Here is a 21,209-nt window from a genome sequence, read left to right on the forward strand (position 1 = left end):
AACCAAGATCGCCGCCACGGCTAAAAATAGAACATAGGGGTAAAATGCAGTTTTTGGCTTATAACTCAAAAACCAAATAATTTAGAGAAAATCTGACATGAAGTAAAATTGTTAATCAGGTCAAGATCTATCTGCCCTGAAATTTTCAGATGAATTGGACAACCTGTTTTTGGGTTGCGGCCCCTGAATTGGTAATTTTAAGGAAATTTTGCTGTTTTTGGTTATTATATTGAATATTATTATAGATATAGGTAAACTGTAAACAGCAATAATGTTCAGCAAAGTAAGATCTACAAATAAGTCAACATGAACGAAATGGTCAATTGACCCCTGTAGGAGTTATTGACCTTTGTAGTCAATTTTCAATCTGCTTCCTTTGTTTAATATTCACATAGACCAAGGTGAGCGACACAGGCTCTTTAGAGCCTCTAGTTTAAAAAATAATGAACGGTTCTTTATATTGGTATACTTTCATAAATTTTAAATGTTTCAAATTAATGAAATTATATTCGTATATCAATGTTTTTGATACACCAATAACACAAACTGAAATATATTGAATTGATACATTTTGTAATTATTCAAAATTATATCAGAAACCTATACTTAATTATGAAATAATGAACCTGTTAAAGGGAGACAATATTCGCATAACCTTTTTTCGAATCGGCACATAATACAAAGGAATGTCACTCTTCAATGAAGATTCTAAATTATAAATATAACCAAAAGTTGTCATTCCATGGGATAGTGAAGACTAATGAAAGCTAACCCACTGGAAACAATATTTCTTTGAAATTTTTTAAAACTTCCTCAAAAAAATGTTCGAGCCACTTGACCTTCGCAGCTCATAATTAACGTTTTTACACGAAGTTAAAGATTATTTGCTTCTCAAAGTGTAAGACGCAATAAAAATCGTATGCTTGCATTATCTTACCCAAATACAGATTTAAATAAGTCCTGAACATTTCGACATTTGTTTGTTTATTTTTATCAATACCGGTTTGTAAACAATTAACAAATACATGTTAAGATCCGACTAAATACCTTTATCCCGATATCGTCAGGTAAATATGCTATATAATGTTCAACAACTTCGCCAAATCGGATAATATTCATATTTGTGGATCTGTCAAGCTTGAAAGAAAGAAATTGTACCTGCATACTGTTGGTCAAACCCTGATATCTATAAATTTTGATCAGCTGTTTAATTCATGTAAATAATCCTGGTACCTTTGATAACTTTTAGTCTTCATCGTCAGACATTTTCATAAGTTGGGATTCATTTACTGATGTAGAAGAATATAAAAAGACTGTCCATAATTCAGGAATCAAAGAGTACCAAGTTGGAATTGGTAAGTATCATTTAAATGACTTACAATATTTATTTTATGAATTTAATTTAAATTAATTCGCCATAAATATATCATTAACCCTCGAGCAATGATGTTTATCTGAAAGATTGCTTAATTAGTGTTTTACGACACTTCTAGTGAAAGCTTGTATTGATGGCAGCAGCGGGGTGCATGGAGAGAACCATCTACCTTCGTAGGAAAACTGACAATCCCAGTGAATTAAGATTGGAGTCGAGTGAACCTTGATCTGAAATAAAAAATAACAAAATAGTTTTTTTCATTATATTTCCAGACAACTATAGGGTTCAATTTATTACATTTGTCTATGTTAATAATGACGTGGTTAAGTCAAATTGATTTCGGACTTTGAAAAGCCACTTATTATTGAAATCATACGTTTGAGACAAGGTTCACATGTTTAACACCGCCGCAATGTTGCGCCTCTGGCCTTTGTTAGTCTTGTATGATTTTTAATTTTAGTTTCTTGTGTATATTTCGGAGTTTTTTTAAGGGGCTAGCTGAAGGACGCCTCCGGGTGCGGGAGTTTCTTGCTACATTGCAGACCTATTAGTGGCCTTCGGCTTTTGTCTGCTCTATGGTCGGGTTGTTTTCGCTTTGACACATTCCCCATTTCCCTCTTCAATTTTATTCACGTGGACCCCATGGCTAACATGAATGCGTTTTAACTCAAAATTAATACGGAGTACAGACAAACCTGTGCAGCTGGAATTTTGTTAAGGCATGGTATGCACTAGGTCAATAGAATTAGGATGGGTTTAAGAGTGCATCATACTTTTTGTCTTTGCAGAAGATGATAAAACTTACACATAGTTGAGTTTCATTAAATGGTCCATTCAGTGTAACAGTTTAAATCTCCAATAATTAACAGGTATCAATGTACCTCTTTTGTCGATATCAATCAATACAGCTTACTTCAAACAATACCTGTGGGAAAGTTCTCAATCCTCTTTGTGAAATTTCTTTATTTTGAAAACTTTTGTTGGAGCACTTAGTTAAGTTTTAAATTTTCTTATACATAAAACAAAATGCATTTGAACTTATTTGATCATGCCATGGCTGAACAATTTTCAAGATACCTAGGTTTGTCTATAAGCAAAGTAAAGTTTTATTTTAAAACATAGCCATTTTCGCCAAAGTACCATATAAACCTGAAGAGCCCTGCTCATCCATAAACGGAATAATGGAGTGAAAATTTTAATATGATATAAACAATCTGCTCACAAGGTCTCAAGCCATTCAATATCTATTCAAAGCAGATATTTCCGTTTTTCATCATTATTGACTACAAGTTACTGTACCTTTAATTTTTACTTGATATACAGCCCTAAATAAGAAATGTATACAACACACATTTGATTTGTAAACATAACTATCTGTTGTATTTACTATTAAGGATCAACAAAAGGCGGAACAGATATATTTCCGTTCACATCAGTAGGACTTGTTAACCATTACACGATACACGAACTACCATTTCAAGATGGACTACATTCACAAAGAACACTACGGCTACAGAACGGTCACGAGTATTACGCTACAGTTAAAGGTATTCTGACAATGCATTCTTTAGCTTCTTATTATTCTCTTTTTAGAAATCTCAATAACTTCATATTGATAATTTCGCATTCATTAATTTTTTTTATATTATTTCTCTTCTTGATGGTGCATGTAAAATTCTGCGAATTAAGTTTACTTATTTCCATATTTGATAATGACACTAATATTAAATAAACAGAAAAACTAGTGTATCATAATTACAAATATATTTGTTTTTGGCTTGCATTAAGTTTCTTTTTTCTTATGCAAAATACACATATATAATACGGATAAGTGTAAAATGTTCAACATTATAAATGTGCTTCGGTCTAAGCTTTTCCCCACCAATGCACGTTGAATATATCCAAACGAAAGACACATGCCTTACTTCATTTTTACGTTAACAGTCATGCTTGATAAATCAATTTCTTGTTTACAGGGCTGGACTTTGCAACAAGAAGTTCGACAGCCGATTCACACCCTGTTAAGATTGACAACACTCCACCAGAGAAGACTGTCCAACCAATAACTATAAAGGGGCGACACATGTCGGATCTGAGTGAAATAAATGCTTGGTATATTGACCTTACATGCGATTAAGAAAATCTGATAGGAAGTTATAACCTCTTATCTTGGAGTTATTTTTGTAAATTATCATTGTATATAGGGAATACAAAACAGCATTTTACGATTGTTTCAACAGATATTAACTGAAACATTTGTATTTTATAAATTTTATGTATCTTTTCTGAAATGACAAATTCGGAAGAGTCTAAATAATAAAGCCAACTTATTGTAAACTTTTTAGTGAAAGTTTCAGATTTTTAACTTTTTTTTTTCGACTGCCAATTATTCTTTTCTTGTCAAAAGTGCTATCATATTCATTTTGATGTGAATTGTTTAAAAGTTGGGCCATACACACTGTTTTATGACAAAGTTTAAATGGAGTGGTTTGTTTTTCATAGCTGGAGAGATGTATTCATTGACAAAGAGAGTGGAATAGATCATTATCTGTGGTCTGTTGGTTCTCATCCTGGACATGACGATATCATCCCATTTACAAAGACCACACTAGATTGTGGAGTATCAGCTGAAGATAAAACTATCAATATTCACGAAGGCCATGCTTATTTCATCACAGTTAAGGTAAACAAAATATCAAAAGGAATAAGAATAACCTTTACATTACTTGTTTACTTACTTACTTACTTACTGCCGTTGTACATCATTGTACCTTAATTTTTGGTAATTATTAAAGCAAATTGAATAAATATTACCATGATATTGCTAAGAGTGATACGTTACATTGTACATGTGACTTCACATTATATTTTTTACTCAACCACTTTCATGTATCTTCATGCTGTATGATGATACTTTCCCTTTGATACCATAACAACTGTTATATCCAAAATTTCCGTGAATATTATTGACGGTCATTTTCCTGTCATAACAATTTGGATTATCACCCTACATTTTTGGTAATTGTATAAAAACCAAAAAGTAGTATATAATAAGTGTGTATAAGAAAACAAACTTTTGCGAGAAGTGTGCGAACTGAAATTCGTAAATTGTCAATGCTTAGATGTTATGTAACGAACACATCAAGGCTTACATTATATGTATTGCTGCCAGTGTTTGTATTATTTGTAGTAACACACAACTATTCCTAAACTTTTAATGCAGTTAGAGTATCCTTTTTTTAGAATTATGCCTGATTTATGATTTATCGTATCAATTTTTTGTTTTTGTTTACTCTTGTTGCAATGTCTATGAAATGTACCCATATTTTCTAGAACGACAAGAAATAGAGTTTGATGGTTAACGACAACCTTTGATATTTGTAGGCTATAAATAGAGCCAATTTAATAAGCACTGCTTCCTCTTGGGCTTACGTATATGACATGTCGCCCCCAGTTGCTGGACATGTGTATGATGGTAGTAAAAAAACAGCTACTTCATATATGAAAGATATAGATTACCAAACAGATGTGAAGACTCTGTCAGCCTACTGGGAAGGATTTCACGATCCACATTCTACCATTAAGGCATATTTTGTCAGCATCGGGACCTGTCAAGAATGTGAAGATGTATTAGTCAATCAGGATATAGGAATATCTAATAGTAAGTATAATTTGGTGTTGTTTAAACAATGTATTTATTGTTTCTTTGGGGTTTCTTTTGTTTTTATAGTGTCCGAGTAGATAGATCATGATCCCGGAATATGGGGTGTGTCAAAGAACGTGTAGTCCTTTATCTAAACAGTTTATCAGAAGGTACCAAGACATTGCTGATAAATATTTCGTATCAACTTTACAAATAATACACGATGATATTGAAATATAGATTCCGGCTACTGACGTTGTTTATCATCTTAATAACGTGTTATAATATTATTTTATTTGTTTTAATAATATAACTTTAAATAGTCTTTATGAATATGACTTTTAGTTTGTATTCTGTTTTGGCTGTAACTATTTGACGTATTTTTGTGATGATACATGCCGTATTTGTGTTATTGTGCTTAGGTAACTTTTTATATTCTTGTTTTTCATTTTTGCTTATGTTCTTCTTGAATAAATGTATGTCTTTATAATTCTTATATGATTTTGACGTTAACAAATAAATTTTCACTGCACGTTAATCGTTAAATAAAATAATGCATGTACACAGAAACATTCGTTTGAATGATAAAAGAGTTTTTGCAGTTTACTTTTTGTCATATGGCAAATTTCATTGAGTCAATATTTTTGCGTTACCCAACAAATATATTCATGCGCCAGCCTATTCAATGATATAAATATACCATTTACGTGTGATAGAGGTAACGAGTGTGGAAAAATATATCCATCCCCTATCTCCAATTTTAAAGAATTGTAAGGATTAAACGCCTTTTTAAAGGAATTTATTGGTGTATAAACTGGACCAAGTCTCTCACAAACATATAATAAAAGTCTCTAGGACTTTTTTCGTTTGTGAGTGAATTAGTCGAGTTTATACACCAATAGATTCCTTTAAAAAGGCGTTTAATCTTATATTGAGTTTCTTTATTGCATATCTCTGAACTGATAAATCCCGTCATTGTTTTAAATTCTTGTTTTCTTGTCTTTCATCTTTACTAATGTGCATTGTCTGCATGGTTTTTTTTGTGTTTCTCTGTTACTATATTTTTTTATAGTGATTAAGATTATAACAATGTTGACTGCTGAATCCCAATTTTTGACATTTTATCTATTATGTCTGTCTGTTCACACATCGTAGTTTTATGACTGTCATACAAGTTAAAAGTTTAGCTAGCTATTAAACTAGGTGTAATCCACCATTTTCAACATAAGAAAATGCCGTAAGTTAGGAATATGACAGTTGTTATCCATTCTTTTGATGTGTTTGAGCTTTCGATTTTTCAATTTGAATAGAGACTTTCTGTTTTGAATTTGGCTCGGCGATGGGAATTTTTATGATTTTACTTTTTCAACTTTTAAAATATACATTTAACTGTCGAATGGAGGGTGGAACGTTGAAAATATATTTCAAAGATTAATTCTAGGTTGGCATACGAACCACAACCAGCTATTAATCCATTGAATCACGATGTCGTAAACTTAATTTAAAAATAACAATTTAAAAAATAGGATATGGTTTGACAATGTTTTAAGAAAAAAGTCAGTAAGTGTCTGAATTTGACGAATCTAAATTTATATTGTCGATAAACTTTCTTCGTCTTATGCTCATGACCAGATAGAAAGTGTTCTTGTTATTCGGTGTGAGCCAAGGCTCCGTGTTGAAGACCGTATTTTGACCTATAATAGTTTCTTTTATAAATTGTGACTTAAATAGAGAGTTGATGTATTTGGCAATCATACCACTATATCTTAAGGATGAGTTGTACAGATTTTCTTTTAACAATGTTTTATTTTCGGCAGATTTTACTCTCTGCCATATGCATTTGGGATCTGGTATACGATACTACACTACTATCACAGCATGTAATACCGCTGACATGTGTACACCAGTGACGTCAGATGGTGTTATTATTGACAACAGTCCACCAACACAAGGGATAGTGTTAGATGGCGTAGATGTATATGACATAGAATATCAGTCCTTAAGGTTAGTGTGAATTAAAATAATTCAATTATAGTGGATATGTGTTTCCGATTAACTTAACATGTGGCATCTAGACTAGTTACCCATCAGATAAATGTTCAGACAATGCATCAATATATACAGTTGTATGCAATAGTTTTACAACGATTTTCTTGTATTTATTTTTTTTTATTTCGCACAGAAATTACATATCTGCAAAATGGTATGGATTTACAGATCCTCAGTCCGGCATTGACAGATTTGCATGGCGAGTCGGAACAAAACCAGGATCAGATGATATTGTAAAATCCACACATTTACCACGCTCTGATATATTGGTGGAACCAGATTTACTACATAGCCTACCACGAGGACAGCGTATTTATGTAACAATAAAAGCATATAATAAAGCAGGTAATGAATTGAATTGTTCTACATTGATATTTCGGGACCTTTTATAGCTGACTATGTGGTATGGGCTTTGCTCATTGTTGAAGGCCTTACGGTGACCTATAGTTGATAATGTCTGTGTCATGTTGGTCTCTTGTGGAGAGTTGTCTCATTGGCAATCATACCACATCTTCTTTTTTAAATGTATATGATATTGATTAAATCATGATTAATACTACTTTTCTGCTTTGTTATACTACACAACATTTTTAGTGATAGCGCTACAAAGACTGCCTTAGGATTGCTATCTTAATTTTATGTTAAAAAATATAACATATAAATTGAAATCTGTTTGTATTTTTGACATTTTCGCTTTTCTTTTTCTTAAATTGATTATGTATTTTTACATCATTTAGAAGAAGTTTTAAATGTATGAGCGTTATATTTTGTCCTTGATAGACAATTTGTCAAAAGTTTTATCAAGATCCTGTGACTTGTTGTTGGAAATTTAAAAAAAAGAAAAAATTAACCATGGAAGCAAGGCAGGACTTCATTATGTTGCAGTAGAATCGCACAATACATCAATGGTCTATTCCCGATACGTAGGACTAGGTTACGAATGTTTACGACTGGATTCAGACGATAACATGATATAACATATTATCATAGGTAGTTATCCGATTTGTAACCGTAATCATCACTTTATAAACGCCTCATTACAAAAAATTTCAGGCGATGAATTTTTTTAAATGTGCTGAGCTATTTTCCGGAAATACTACCTTGCCTTGGAAGTATCTATACATACATTTTTCTTGCAATCAAAATAAGAAATGTTAAGTTATCTTCTGCACATTGTTTTTATTATTTATCATAGATTATCACCAGCTAGAAATAGTATAAAACATTCAAGATAGAATATACTGTGTAAAGAGTGTGCTGCTGTGGAAATGTTTCTAAGAACTCACACATCCAATATCTTTTAATGAGTTTCCGCTCTTTTTTGAATGTTTATTAAATTTGTTTATATATACAATTTGTTATTTCTATTAAGGCTCATTCATATGATGATAATACATTGATTTATAGGACTTGGTACAGAAGCTCATTCAAACGGTTTCTTCATAGACGACACACCACCATTGATGAAGGTTAAACCCTACTTGTCTACAGAATTAGGTTCTATCAAAGACAATTCTATAGTATTCAGAAGTACAATAAGAATTCATTGGGAGGTAGAAGACAAAGAATCTTTTATACAGCGCCAGTATCTATCCATTGCATCACACAGAGGAGGCGAATTCAATACATCTTCCACAGAAGTAATAAGTAGAATTGAGAGAAGCGTATTTTAAGTGTACAGTCATCTTACGCTTTGATTTTTCGAAACCTCGTTTTATACTCAATTTTGTAATTCCCTGGTAATCACTATAACACACCACCGTTAAAAGTAAAAAAATAAATATCTGTCATGTCAGATAAGAGTGAAAAAATCGTTTAAAAAACTTTCCATTGTCATCAAATGTATCGATGACATCAGCATGGGCAATATGTTTTTCCTTTAAACAGTGCACTCAAAAATACCTTCCTATTGTAAAGATCAGTACCGAATAGATTTAAACTGTGAGGTCGTTGATTCAAGTCAGAATTTGAAAAAATGAAGGGTAAGTGAATAAACATGATACATCCATTTTTAAACACCCCAATCATTCTCAAACACTCCCTTCATGACAAATGAATTGTTTTCCCCATTGCTAAATGCCCAAACTACATTTTTTTTTGTGAAAATTACATGACATTAGCTGCCTGATCAATGTATTTGGTATTGTAAATTCACTTGGACACTCAACGTTTACTTCAACGACACTTACCATGGAGAAAATCCGGTCTTTTCTATGTTCTTTTGACTTTAATTCAAAGACGAAGAACATTTAGCGTCCTTCATTGTGTTTAAACCTAAATTATCTAATTATTCTTAATGTTGCTGGCTCCACCAAGTGTTCCATAAAACCACTTTCTGAATATTGACACGATTTTATTTTTTTGGCAATCAAAACCGGACTTTTGTTTTTTTACTTTAACAAATTATGACTTGGAAGAAGAGCTGTCTCATTGCCACTTATTACACAAATCATCTATTCTATCAAAAGTAAATATATTTTTTTTTAAACTTGCATTTATATTTTGTAGTTAAACGGCATTGTAAGAGAGTACACATTTTCTCAAATTGATTTGCATGATGGTGGTAATTATACAGTAAAACTCATTGTGTGTAATGGTGCTAAAATATGCGTTGAAGACGAATCTAAAGGGATTGTAATAGACAGCTCTCCGCCAACTTCAGGTATTAACACATGTTAAACACACGTCTGTATTTAAATAATTGTCATAAGGTTCACTATTTGTTCTGAATTTGAGTTTGTTTGCCTCGTTGTAAACTTAAAAGCTCGTTTTGTATACATGTAAGACGAAAGATAAAATCATAGAGATACTTCGTGTACACAGCAAACAGTGCGTGAAACATTTGTAAACCATGCTTGACTCTTTTTCCTGTAAAGCACTGAAGACTATGGAGTTGCTCCTTTTGAAAAAAATAGCTCATAAGGACTGCAACATTTGAAGCCATAGTTGTGCTATTAAATTCACATTGTATAAAGATGATTCGTCAATACATATGTTAAATATTTCTATCTCTAACAACTTGGTTTTGTTTAGCTTCATTGATTACTATATTTTGTATTTGACCCATACTATATATAGTGAGAGATTATAAACACAACATTCATTTCTTTCCAATTATCTGCTAGAGGAAATTTGAAGTAAATGGCATATACACTGTTTGTTTCCTAGGCATGTTTGCAATTAAAACTGATCACGCAGCAAATCTTCATCGACATGTTGATGACTGGATGAATTGGTCAAGATATAAACTTTGGTTGTCATGGTTAGGATTCACAGATCTTCATACTGGAATAGACAAGTACTTTGTATCCCTTGGTAGCAAGTATATGACAGATGATTTTAATAAGGTAAAATGTGAAATTCTAATATTTTGGTCAATTGTACTGTTCTGTTCTGTACAAGTATGTTCATTCGTTATATATCGGAGCACTCCAAATTGTGATATAGGTTCAACACTGTAACCTCTCAATAGTAAAGCATTCTTGTCCTCGCAAATAATTGTCTTGTTAACATCTTTGTACATGTCGGTTGGTTCTGAGATCAGATTCTTTTTTTCTTTACAGTCGAGATCTCTAGCTACTTGTGCGGATGGCATATGGACAGTGACTATGAATGATTTCATTGGACTACTATTGGTTATGATCACTTGGATTCGATTATTATCATCATTGCATTATATTTGTTGATTTCTCCACAACTTTATTCCAAAAAATTGCCATTCCCCGTACACTCTAATTGTTCGTATTGGATCATCAGCATCAACAGATTTGATGAACAATATTTTTTTTTAATATTCTTTTTTATTGATAGAATCAAGCGTTGATTGTTCAACACTACTTAGATATTCTGAGGTTATATCTATCACATTTCATTGATAAATAAAACAATAATGTAGAAGTTTTATCAGTGCAGAAGTAAAACCAATGACAATACTACTTTGAAGTTGAAATTTGCTTATTGTTCATCTTGTTATTTCTATTCGGTATGGAATAAAGAAAATCAACTCTTTTTTAGATATCTGGTTCACCACAGGAATTTCTACATAACCAATCGGGAGTCGACAAGTATGATGAAGGATATGTTCAGACATTTGAAGTAGATACTAAAAACTTGGCAAAGTTTGAGCATGTGTTTGTAAGCGTTTGGGCGGTCAACCAGGTAAAATGTGTTTACCTCCGTTATACATGTTACATAGCGTTCTATTACGTTTACAATAACATCATCTAGTCGAGCACCAAAAAATAAAATGTTGATAAAGACGCTTCCTTTACAATATGTAAAGTGATTGTTATGTTGTGATGCCGGACATTTAAAGTGAAAAGTTTTAATTGGAAATTTAAGTCCATATTTTATTGGAGGTAATATCTATACTTTTCTTATTTTTAAGATTAAATTTTAAGCAAGTTATACATGACTGTATCAGAAAAAAAAACGCATTGATTATTTCTTTTGTTATCCATTGGTTAATCCATTTATTTACCCAACACTCTTTATCCAATTTGTTTTTATCTCGAATGTTATGTATTATATTTCAAATGGATATGAACTTTGAGCAGTATAGATGAATTTCTAAAATTATGATTGCAACTGAGGTAATTCTGCATTAAAGAATTTTGCCATTACAGATTGGATTACCAAGCAGAATGATACATTCTCAATTTAAACTTGTACCCGGAGGTTCATTAGAATTGATAAGGAGATGTTCCGCGGTCACGTGTCAAGGACATTGTGTTTGTGCTGCTCAAGGACAACGCTGTTCAAAACGAGCATGTAATGATGTGACCAAAGGTATTACAATTTCATACAAAATATCTTATTTTTTTATAATAAAGAATGTGCAATATGCATCCAAATTATTAGTTTGTTTAAATAGGAGACGCTGAAGATTTCTACTCAGGGCACTTATTTCAATTCCAGCTTCTATGATACTTTTGTTTTAGAATAAACTCGCGTCTGTCTTACACATTTTAAAGCCTGATATATTTTGATATTTTTTTCTACTAGTTGTTGTGAACACATTTTCAAAAACTACATACATCGTACAACTAGCTTCGACGTCAAATACCGTAATGGATAGAAATTATAACATTGTAACTTATGATGCGCACTGACGAAGTTTCAAACTTAAAAGATATGATTGCGTTTTCAATGTATATTGCAAAGTTCTTATAGTTTAACACTCTGTAATACTTTAATATAAAAGTAGAAGCTAGTTATACACCTCTATGCTTCATGCACTAAATTGAAAATTGACCAAATATTTTTAAATGCAACAACTAGTCCTCAAAATATATAATCTATATTGATATATGTGTTTGAACTTAGTAGATTTGTGTTTCAGCAAATAATAACAACTTGTTAGGCATATATGATATAACAAATATTCAGGAGACGTCTCCCTTTAGTGATGTGAAGTATACACCATCAAATGTCGCCCTGGCTGCCAAATGGCATGTAGTACAAGCTCAAGGATTGAGACCATTATGGTAAATATAACATAAATAATTTTCAAATTCAAAACAGAATCGAGTAAATCATAGATTATTATAGAAAAAACGTATAATTTAGTGTACACGAATGCAATTTCTTGGTCTAAAAAAAACTTATATATGCAAAAAGGGATACATAGTGTTTATTTTGAAATTCCTTTGATAAATTGGTTAGTGATTTTCTATATTACATTGTTTTCTGAATATAGCTTTTCTCGCTTTCTAAAAGCACAAGAAATCTTCTTTGATAAATCATTATAATTCATCTTAGAATAAGACATATATCAGCTGTTCACGAAAAGGAGACGGAGCAACTCCGGAAATTCATGTATTTAAAATATTCAAATTGTTAAAGGTATGAATGGACAGCAGGATATTCAGATAAGGAAGAACCGGAAGGAGTCTTTGACAATTTAAATGACGATGTTTGGCATCATGCAGGGCAAACAAATCAGGCAATATTGAACATTAAAAGAGGTACTGATATGAAATTCATCTAGATACAAAGTATTCAATGCCATAATTATCACCATAAATTAATGTAAAAATGATAATGACTATATGAAAAAGGAACCGTAATAGTCAAGAAATCGAGTGGGCTTTCAACCATTAAAAATGAGTGTTATCGACTACGGGCCCAAAATAGCTATTTCCAAAAGAAAAACAAACCTAAATGGCAAACAGATTTACAATGGTACACATAAAATATATAGAATACGAAAGTTTCAGGCACTAACCTCACACAAAACGTGCTTAAAAAACGGATTGATCGCTTAACGGGGAAGCAGTGACGGCTACATTGTGTACCCCGATTGTGACAGCAGTTATATCGGTGAACTCATTTTCTATAATTTAAGTAAAAGAAAAACACATTTTAATGCCCCACATAGGGGCATTCCACTTTACGGTCTGTGTGGCCGTTCGTACGTCTGTCTCGTTTTCTTTTAAAGATTTTGGTCAAGGTAGTTTTTGATAAGTGAAAGTTCAAGCTACTTTACTTCTTAGTACACACTTTTCCTATGATATGATCTTCCTAATTTTTAGCTCACCTGGCCCGAAGGGCCAAGTGAGCTTTTCTCACCACTTGGCGTCAGTCGTCCGTCGTCGTCGTCGTTAACAATTTACATTTTGAACTTCTTCTAGAGAACCACTGAATGGAATGGAACCAAACATGGCATGAATGTTCCTTATGAGGTGCTGACCAAGTGTTGTTACTTTGTAGCCGATCCATCATCCAAGAAGGTCGCCAGCGGGGGATTTAGTTTAACATAGGACCCTATGGGAAATGCATACAAATGACTTCTTTTAGAGAACCACTGAATGGAATGAAACCAAACATGGCATGAATGTTCCTTATGAGGTACTGAGCAAGTGTTGTTACTTTGTTGCCGATCCATCATCCAAGATGGCTGCTAGCCGGGGACTTAGTTTAACATAGGACCCTATGGGAAATGCATACAAATGACTTCTTTTAGAGAACCACTGAATGGAATAAAACCAAACATAGCATGCATGTTCCTTATGGGGTGCTGACCAAGTGTTGTTACTTTGTAGCCGATCCATCATCCAAGATGGCCGCCAGCAGGGGACTTAGTTTAACATAGGACCCTATGGGAAATGCATACAAATGACTTCTTTTAGAGAACCACTGAATTGAATGAAACCACACATGGCATGAATGTTCCTTATGAGGTGCTGACCAAGTGTTGTTACTTTGTTGCCGAGCCATCATCCAAGATGGCCGCCATCCGGGAACTTAGTTTAACATAGGACCCTATGGGAAATGCATACAAATGACTTCTTTTAGAGAACCACTGAATGGAATAAAACCAATCATAGCATGAATGTTCCTTATGGGGTGCTGACCAAGTGTTGTTACTTTGTAGCCGATCCATCATCCAAGATGGCCGCCAGCGGGGGACTTAGTTTAACATAGGACCCTATTGGAAATGCATACAAATGACCTCTTCTAGAGAACCACTAAATGGAATGAAACCAAACATAGCATGAATGTTCCTTATGGAGTGCTGACCAAGTGTTGTTACTTTGTAGCCGATCCATCATCCAAGATGGCCGCCAGCGGGGGACTTAGTTTAACATAGGACCCTATAGGAAATGCATACAAATGACTTCTTCTAGAGAACCACTAAATGGAATGAAACCAAACATAGCATGAATGTTCCTTATGGAGTGCTGACCAAGTGTTGTTACTTTGAAGCCAATCCATCATCCAAGATGGCCGCCAGCGGGGGACTTAGTTTAACATAGGACCCTATGGGAAATGCATACTAATGACTTCTTTTAGAGAACCACTGAATGGAATGAAATCAAACATGGCATGAATGTTCCTAATGTGGTGCTGACCAAGTGTTGTTACTTTGTAGCCGATCCATTATCCAAGATGGACGCCAGCGGGGGACTTAGTTTAACATAGGACCCTATGGGAAATGCATACAAATGACTTCTTTTAGAGAACCACTGAATGGAATAAAACCAAACATGGCATGAATGTTCCTTATGGGGTGCTGACCAAGTGTTGTTACTTTGTAGCCGATCCATCATCCAAGATGGCCGCCGGCGGGGGACTTAGTTTAACATAGGACCCTATTGGAAATGCATACAAATGACCTCTTCTAGAGAACCACTAAATGGAATGAAACCAAACATAGCATGAATGTTCCTTATGGAGTGCTGACCAAGTGTTGTTACTTTGTAGCCGATCCATCATCCAAGATGGCTGCCAGCGGGGGACTTAGTTTAACATAGGACCCTATGGGAAATGCATACAAATGACTTCTTCTAGAGAACCACTAAATGGAATGAAACCAAACATAGCATGAATGTTCCTTATGGAGTGCTGACCAAGTGTTGTTACTTTGTAGCCAATCCATCATCCAAGATGGCCGCCAGCGGGGGACTTAGTTTAACATAGGACCCTATGGGAAATGCATACTAATGACTTCTTTTAGAGAACCACTGAATGGAATGAAATCAAACATGGCATGAATGTTCCTAATGTGGTGCTGACCAAGTGTTGTTACTTTGTAGCCGATCCATTATCCAAGATGGACGCCAGCGGGGGACTTAGTTTAACATAGGACCCTATGGGAAATGCATACAAATGACTTCTTTTAGAGAACAACTGAATGGAATGAAACCAAACATTGCATGAATGTTCCTTATGCCGTGCTGACCATGTGTTGTTTCTTTGTAGCCCATGCCATCCATCATCCAAGATGGCCGCCAGCATGGGACTTAGTTTAACATAGGACCCTATGGGAAATGCATACAAATGACTTCTTTTAGAGAACCACTGAATGGAATGAAATCAAACATGGCATGAATGTTCCTAATGTGGTGCTGACCAAGTGTTGTTACTTTATAGCCGATCCATTATCCAAGATGGCCGCCAGCAGGGACTTAGTTTAACATAGGACCCTATTGGAAATGCATACAAATGACTTCTTTTAGAGAACCACTGAATGGAATAAAACTAAACATTGCATGAATGTTCCTTATGAGGTGCTGACCAAGTGTTGTTACTTTGTAGCAGATCCATCATCCAAGATGGCCGCCAGCAGGGGACTTAGTTTAACATAGGACCCTATGGGAAATGCATACAAATGACTTCTTTTAGAGAACCACTGAATGGAATAAAACCAAACATGGCATGAATGTTCCTTATGAGGTGCTGACCAAGTGTTGTTACTTTGTAGCCGATCCGCCATCCAAGATGGCCGCCAGTAGGGGACTTTTGAATGAAATTAAACATGTTCCTTTCCTTATCAATGAGGTTGTGTTGTCACTTTTAGCCAAATTTTATATTTTTTCATATGATTTCAAAAACCCAAGTAGAATAAGGTGAGCGATACAGGCTCTTGAGAGCCTCTAGTTATTATTAAAATTAGATATTTGACCACAAAATTTTATGATTCTGTAGACATAGAAAATGATTTTGCCAGTGGAGTAATCGTGTAATATGGACACATTCTCATTATATAAATATTTTTAAAATGTTCGTTGAACATGTTAGAGCTGTGGTGTGGTGGTTTGTGCTTCGGAACTTCCTGGTTCGATCCCATCTCCGGGGTGAAAATTTCAGAGACTGAATTTTCGATTTTCCCTTGACACCATTTGCGAATATGATCTTACGGTAACGATGATAGTACGTCTGAAGAAGACGATAAATGGCTGACCCGTATAAAGATAGAGCCATATCTCTTGCACGTAAGAACAACCTTGTAGATATCGACAAAGAGCAGGATAATGCCCTTCAAGGAGCACTTGCAACTGCAAAGTGGAAAGGGATTAATTTAAATGCAATAATTAGTTTGCCAGTCCACTATAAATGAATATGTTTAATCTAACATGATAAATAGAATTCGTTATGTTATTTCATACATGATTCTTTGAATGAGATCCGGCGGAAAGAAAATAATCTACTTTCTTCAATCGATTGTTTCGACACATGATGAAAAAGATGCCATTATCTATTTTTATTAGTTTTTTTTTCGAGTTCTTAAACTGGTGTCTTATCAACATGATCAATGTTATAACCCAGATCTATCAATCTGCATAGTAAAAATTCATTCCTTATTCAACTACGTGATCATTTTCAATTTATGTTTACATTTTATTAAATTTGCCATATGTATTGTAATACAGGTCAGCGGTTAAAGGAATCACCAGTATCGTATTCAATGTTTGTACGAGTTTGGTATGACGAAAATACATTTGCTGATTTCAAAACAGATGGAATATTAGCTATGTCCACTCCTCTTCCTAGACGAAAAATTAAAGGATCGGCGGTTTGTACATTTTTACTTTCATTTCTTGTTTTAGGGAATACAGATTTTTTTCACTATTCATGTTGCCCTCTCAACAACATTAAAAAAAATCTTGATATATATTTTAAATAGCAAACTTCAGTGATTAAAATGTATATTGCTGTGATTACAAAACTCAAGAAGAGACAATTGTGATTTTTTCGTTTTAAGACGTATCTTGATTCGTATTAAGTGATCATGAAAAAAAACATAAAATGTGAAAATGTCTTTGCCTGAGATTCATTTCACATTCCTGGATCGAAATGTTCGGTTCAGAAATGTATCTGCCATTTGCAATTATGTATATTACTTTTGAATAAAATTACAGAGCATATTTAATATTGATATGTAGTCTCAAGTATATCATATACTTTTAATAATATTAACTATTTAAAAAAAAAGCTTTCTAGAGAGAGTAACTATAGCTATTTTGTTTTCATAAAGAAATAACAGCAAAATCCAATATTTTATATAACGGACTCTTTTATTTATGATTTCTGAAAGCATTTCGGAAGACTTTTTCCTTTACAAATGTCCTGTACCAAGTCAGGAATATGGCCATTGTTATATTATTGTTCGTTTCTGTGTGTGTTACATTTTAACGTTGCGTCGTTTGTTTTCTCTTATTTTTGAGTGTAATTTCACATTGCGATAAGACGTGTCACGGTACTTGTCTATCCCAAATTCATGTATTTGGTTTTGATGTTATATTTGTTATTCTCGTGGGATTTTGTCTGATGCTTGGTCCGTTTCTGTGTGTGTTACATTTTAGTGTTGTGTCGTTGTTCTCTTATATTTGATGCGTTTCCCTCGGTTTTAGTTTGTTACCCCGATTTTGTTTTTTTGTCCATTGATTTATGAGTTTTGAACAGCGGAATACTACTGTTGCCTTTATCTATCCCTTATATTTGTTTTAATTATTGTATTGTTGTGTTTATTTCTAATAACTTACTATAGTTTAACCAATGTTCAAATTTCATTTATCTTAAAACAACTAAATTTTGTAAATGGTGGTTAGTGATATTGGCTACTGTTATTTCATATTAGCTTTTTTTAATAGATTTCATTAATTTTTATTGTTTATTTTATAAAATACTTGTGTTATAAGATAGGTACAAGATACCACAGAGATAATACTTTATTTTCATATTAATAATTTTAGGTTGTGGAACAAATACCTGGTCACTGGAAGAAGGATATAGATTACATTAAACCTGGAGCTCCTTTTACAATCAGATGGACAAACGTGTTTAAGGATGATTCCAAAATTATTGACAAGTTTAAAGTGTATCTTAGTACATATCCTGGAGGTATATCTTTGTAATAATTGGCACTATTATGACCCAAACAAATTTCCTCAGTATTGTAAGAAAAGTTAACCAAAGTTTTCCTTTGTTTATGCTTGCGTTTTATTTTTCTTATGACTTTTAATTTTACTTCTCTTTCCTTCAAACATTGTTATTAGTTAAAAGAAAAACAGTATAAATTAATTTTAATGAATAAAATTAAATTGAAGAATTTTTTGAAGGTCATGATATCCATGAAGTGGAACTGGATCTTCCAGGATCTATAACGTCTCATAACATCAGCCGAGTGCCATTATCTCCAGGCAAAGTATTTTACAATAATGTAGTAGGATACAGTTACTCTGGTATCCATGCTACTGAAACATCAGACGGTATCATGGTTGACTCTCAGCCACCAGTTACTGGTACGGTCTACGATGGTATAGGTGAGTATGATGTACATAAATTCAATTAAACATGAGGTAACTGCAATAAGACGCAATAAATATTTGAGAATATACGTTGGTATGTATATCAATAGATATATTTATACTTATATCCAATTATTAAAACTCGTCAACAAAATAAACATCAGAATGTATCATGGTTGACAATCTGTCACAGTTTTTAGGTTGGTGTAGTGTATATTTTAATTTTTATTAACCACATGTACCACATCTACTTGAAAGAATTTGGTGGTTAAATTAATTGTTTATAGTATTCATCATCCACATCCTTTATACGTACATCCTTTATACGTCTCCGACAGACACATTATCGTGTTGGGTTAAACTAGTCTAGAAGATCTCGGTAGCAGCTTACGAACTAAATCAAGAGACTTTCAGAGAGAATTAAGGAATACACAAAAATAGATACGTCCATAAAACGTACTAAACTCTTAAATTGTTCCTAAATGCTATTGATGCCGTAGACAATATTTGTGCTGTGGACAAATATCTACTCATTTTTCATCAATAGGTATACACGACATTGATTACCAGAACAATTCAGATGTTATTGGGGCTTCATGGCACGGATTTTCGGACCGAGATTCTGGAATAACACATTACATGTGGTGTGTACAAACTAAATCTAAAACTACAACATGTGATGTTAGAGACTGGGAAAACGTTGGCATTCACCATTCTGTGTCCAGAATTATAAACAGCTCACGCATTGATACAGGTAAAAAATTATTTCCTGTCTCTATTTACCTGTGGTTTTTTCTCTACTTGGCGGCATTTTGTTGGTTTTTTATAACAGTTCACGCATTTATACAGGTAAACAATTATTTCCGTTCGGGCCCTTTACAGCTTGCTGTTCGGTGTAAGCCAAGATTCCGTATTTTGACCTATAATTTATTTTTACAGATATTGACTTGGATAGAGAGTTGTCTAATCGGCAATCATACCACATATTCGTATATCTTATTATGCTAATGTAAAACCACAGATTGAATATAAAGAATAAACAACGTCTTGTTTCTATAAATTAGTCTAGTACAATGAAACCGAGTGTATTATAACATTCAAATTAATAGGCATTCGATGTTTCAATTTAAAAAATATTATATTTCACAATATTTCAAGTATATTTTTATAAGATAATATATATATATTGGGATTCAAAGAAATTATTAACAAATTTCAACATGATGAATATATATGATAATCAATCTATTTTTTAATGCAGGAGCTGAAATCGAGAGTCTTGTTTATGCAATGGATGTTAAAGGACATAAATCTAAAACTGTAAAATCAAATGGCATCATGCTTGACTCTACACACCCAGAACCTACGTTAATGGAACATTTAGATCATAATCTAGCTGAAAATCCTTCATTTGAGGATACAGACGGTGGTGTACCTATTGACTGGGATAATATAACCAATATCAATGTATGCAATTCTATTGTACGTGTCTCTGGATGGAATAGTTCAATAGGGAGCTGCATGAGTGTCTTAAAGTCCGATAAAAATCTAGCAATAGACGGCAGATCCTTCGTATTAGTCGAAGGCCAAATATCTCAAACATTAAGTAACCTTAAAGCTGGACATTTATTCCGTGTTACTTTTGTAACCGCTCATCCACCAATACTTGGGGCTGTTTTAGCTAATAAAGAAGGATATGTAGAAATTGGAGATAAAAGACACGTCTTCATGGTCTACACAAAGCATGACAAACACGGTAGTTCCTCTAAAGAATTAAACTGGCATCACCACACATTCTATTTCCGTGCCTCTACTTTCGAAGCAACTATCAGTATTGGAAGTATGACTGGTCATACCGGCATTTTGTTCGATGATTTGAAAGTTCAGAGAACCATTTTTCATCATCACAGTGATGAAAATGAAAATGGCAAACATATTCACGCACATGTGGTTGCCTTGCATCAATGGTCGTCGATCCATGCATCTTGGAATTTTGTTGATCCAGAGAGTCCGATAATAGATTACATGTGGGCTATTGGTAAATAGAAATCATAGAATTTAAAATTTCACAAACTGTAAACTATCATGTGTAATTTCATTGTAAGCATAT

The 21,209-nt window shown here is 33.4% G+C and overlaps 1 protein-coding gene across 1 annotated transcript in view; it reads left to right on the forward strand.

Moving 5' to 3' along the window:
- The window catches only part of LOC139529866 (uncharacterized), a 42,892-nt gene that overhangs the window by 18,008 nt on the left and 3,675 nt on the right, over positions 1–21,209 (forward strand). Inside the window, exons 11-29 of the mRNA XM_071325805.1 lie at positions 1,250–1,355; positions 2,770–2,922; positions 3,352–3,487; positions 3,878–4,058; positions 4,760–5,036; positions 6,836–7,022; positions 7,201–7,412; positions 8,475–8,707; positions 9,576–9,729; positions 10,236–10,414; positions 11,082–11,225; positions 11,693–11,855; positions 12,409–12,553; positions 12,912–13,033; positions 17,222–17,364; positions 18,545–18,692; positions 18,911–19,114; positions 19,647–19,853; positions 20,361–21,137. Of these exons, the coding sequence (XP_071181906.1) occupies positions 1,250–1,355; positions 2,770–2,922; positions 3,352–3,487; positions 3,878–4,058; positions 4,760–5,036; positions 6,836–7,022; positions 7,201–7,412; positions 8,475–8,707; positions 9,576–9,729; positions 10,236–10,414; positions 11,082–11,225; positions 11,693–11,855; positions 12,409–12,553; positions 12,912–13,033; positions 17,222–17,364; positions 18,545–18,692; positions 18,911–19,114; positions 19,647–19,853; positions 20,361–21,137 (3,871 nt within the window). The remainder of the gene's footprint in view (positions 1–1,249; positions 1,356–2,769; positions 2,923–3,351; positions 3,488–3,877; positions 4,059–4,759; positions 5,037–6,835; positions 7,023–7,200; positions 7,413–8,474; positions 8,708–9,575; positions 9,730–10,235; positions 10,415–11,081; positions 11,226–11,692; positions 11,856–12,408; positions 12,554–12,911; positions 13,034–17,221; positions 17,365–18,544; positions 18,693–18,910; positions 19,115–19,646; positions 19,854–20,360; positions 21,138–21,209) is intronic.

The sequence above is a fragment of the Mytilus edulis genome, chromosome 7 (assembly GCF_963676685.1).
Source record: "Mytilus edulis chromosome 7, xbMytEdul2.2, whole genome shotgun sequence".
Taxonomy (NCBI): Eukaryota; Metazoa; Mollusca; class Bivalvia; order Mytilida; family Mytilidae; genus Mytilus; species Mytilus edulis.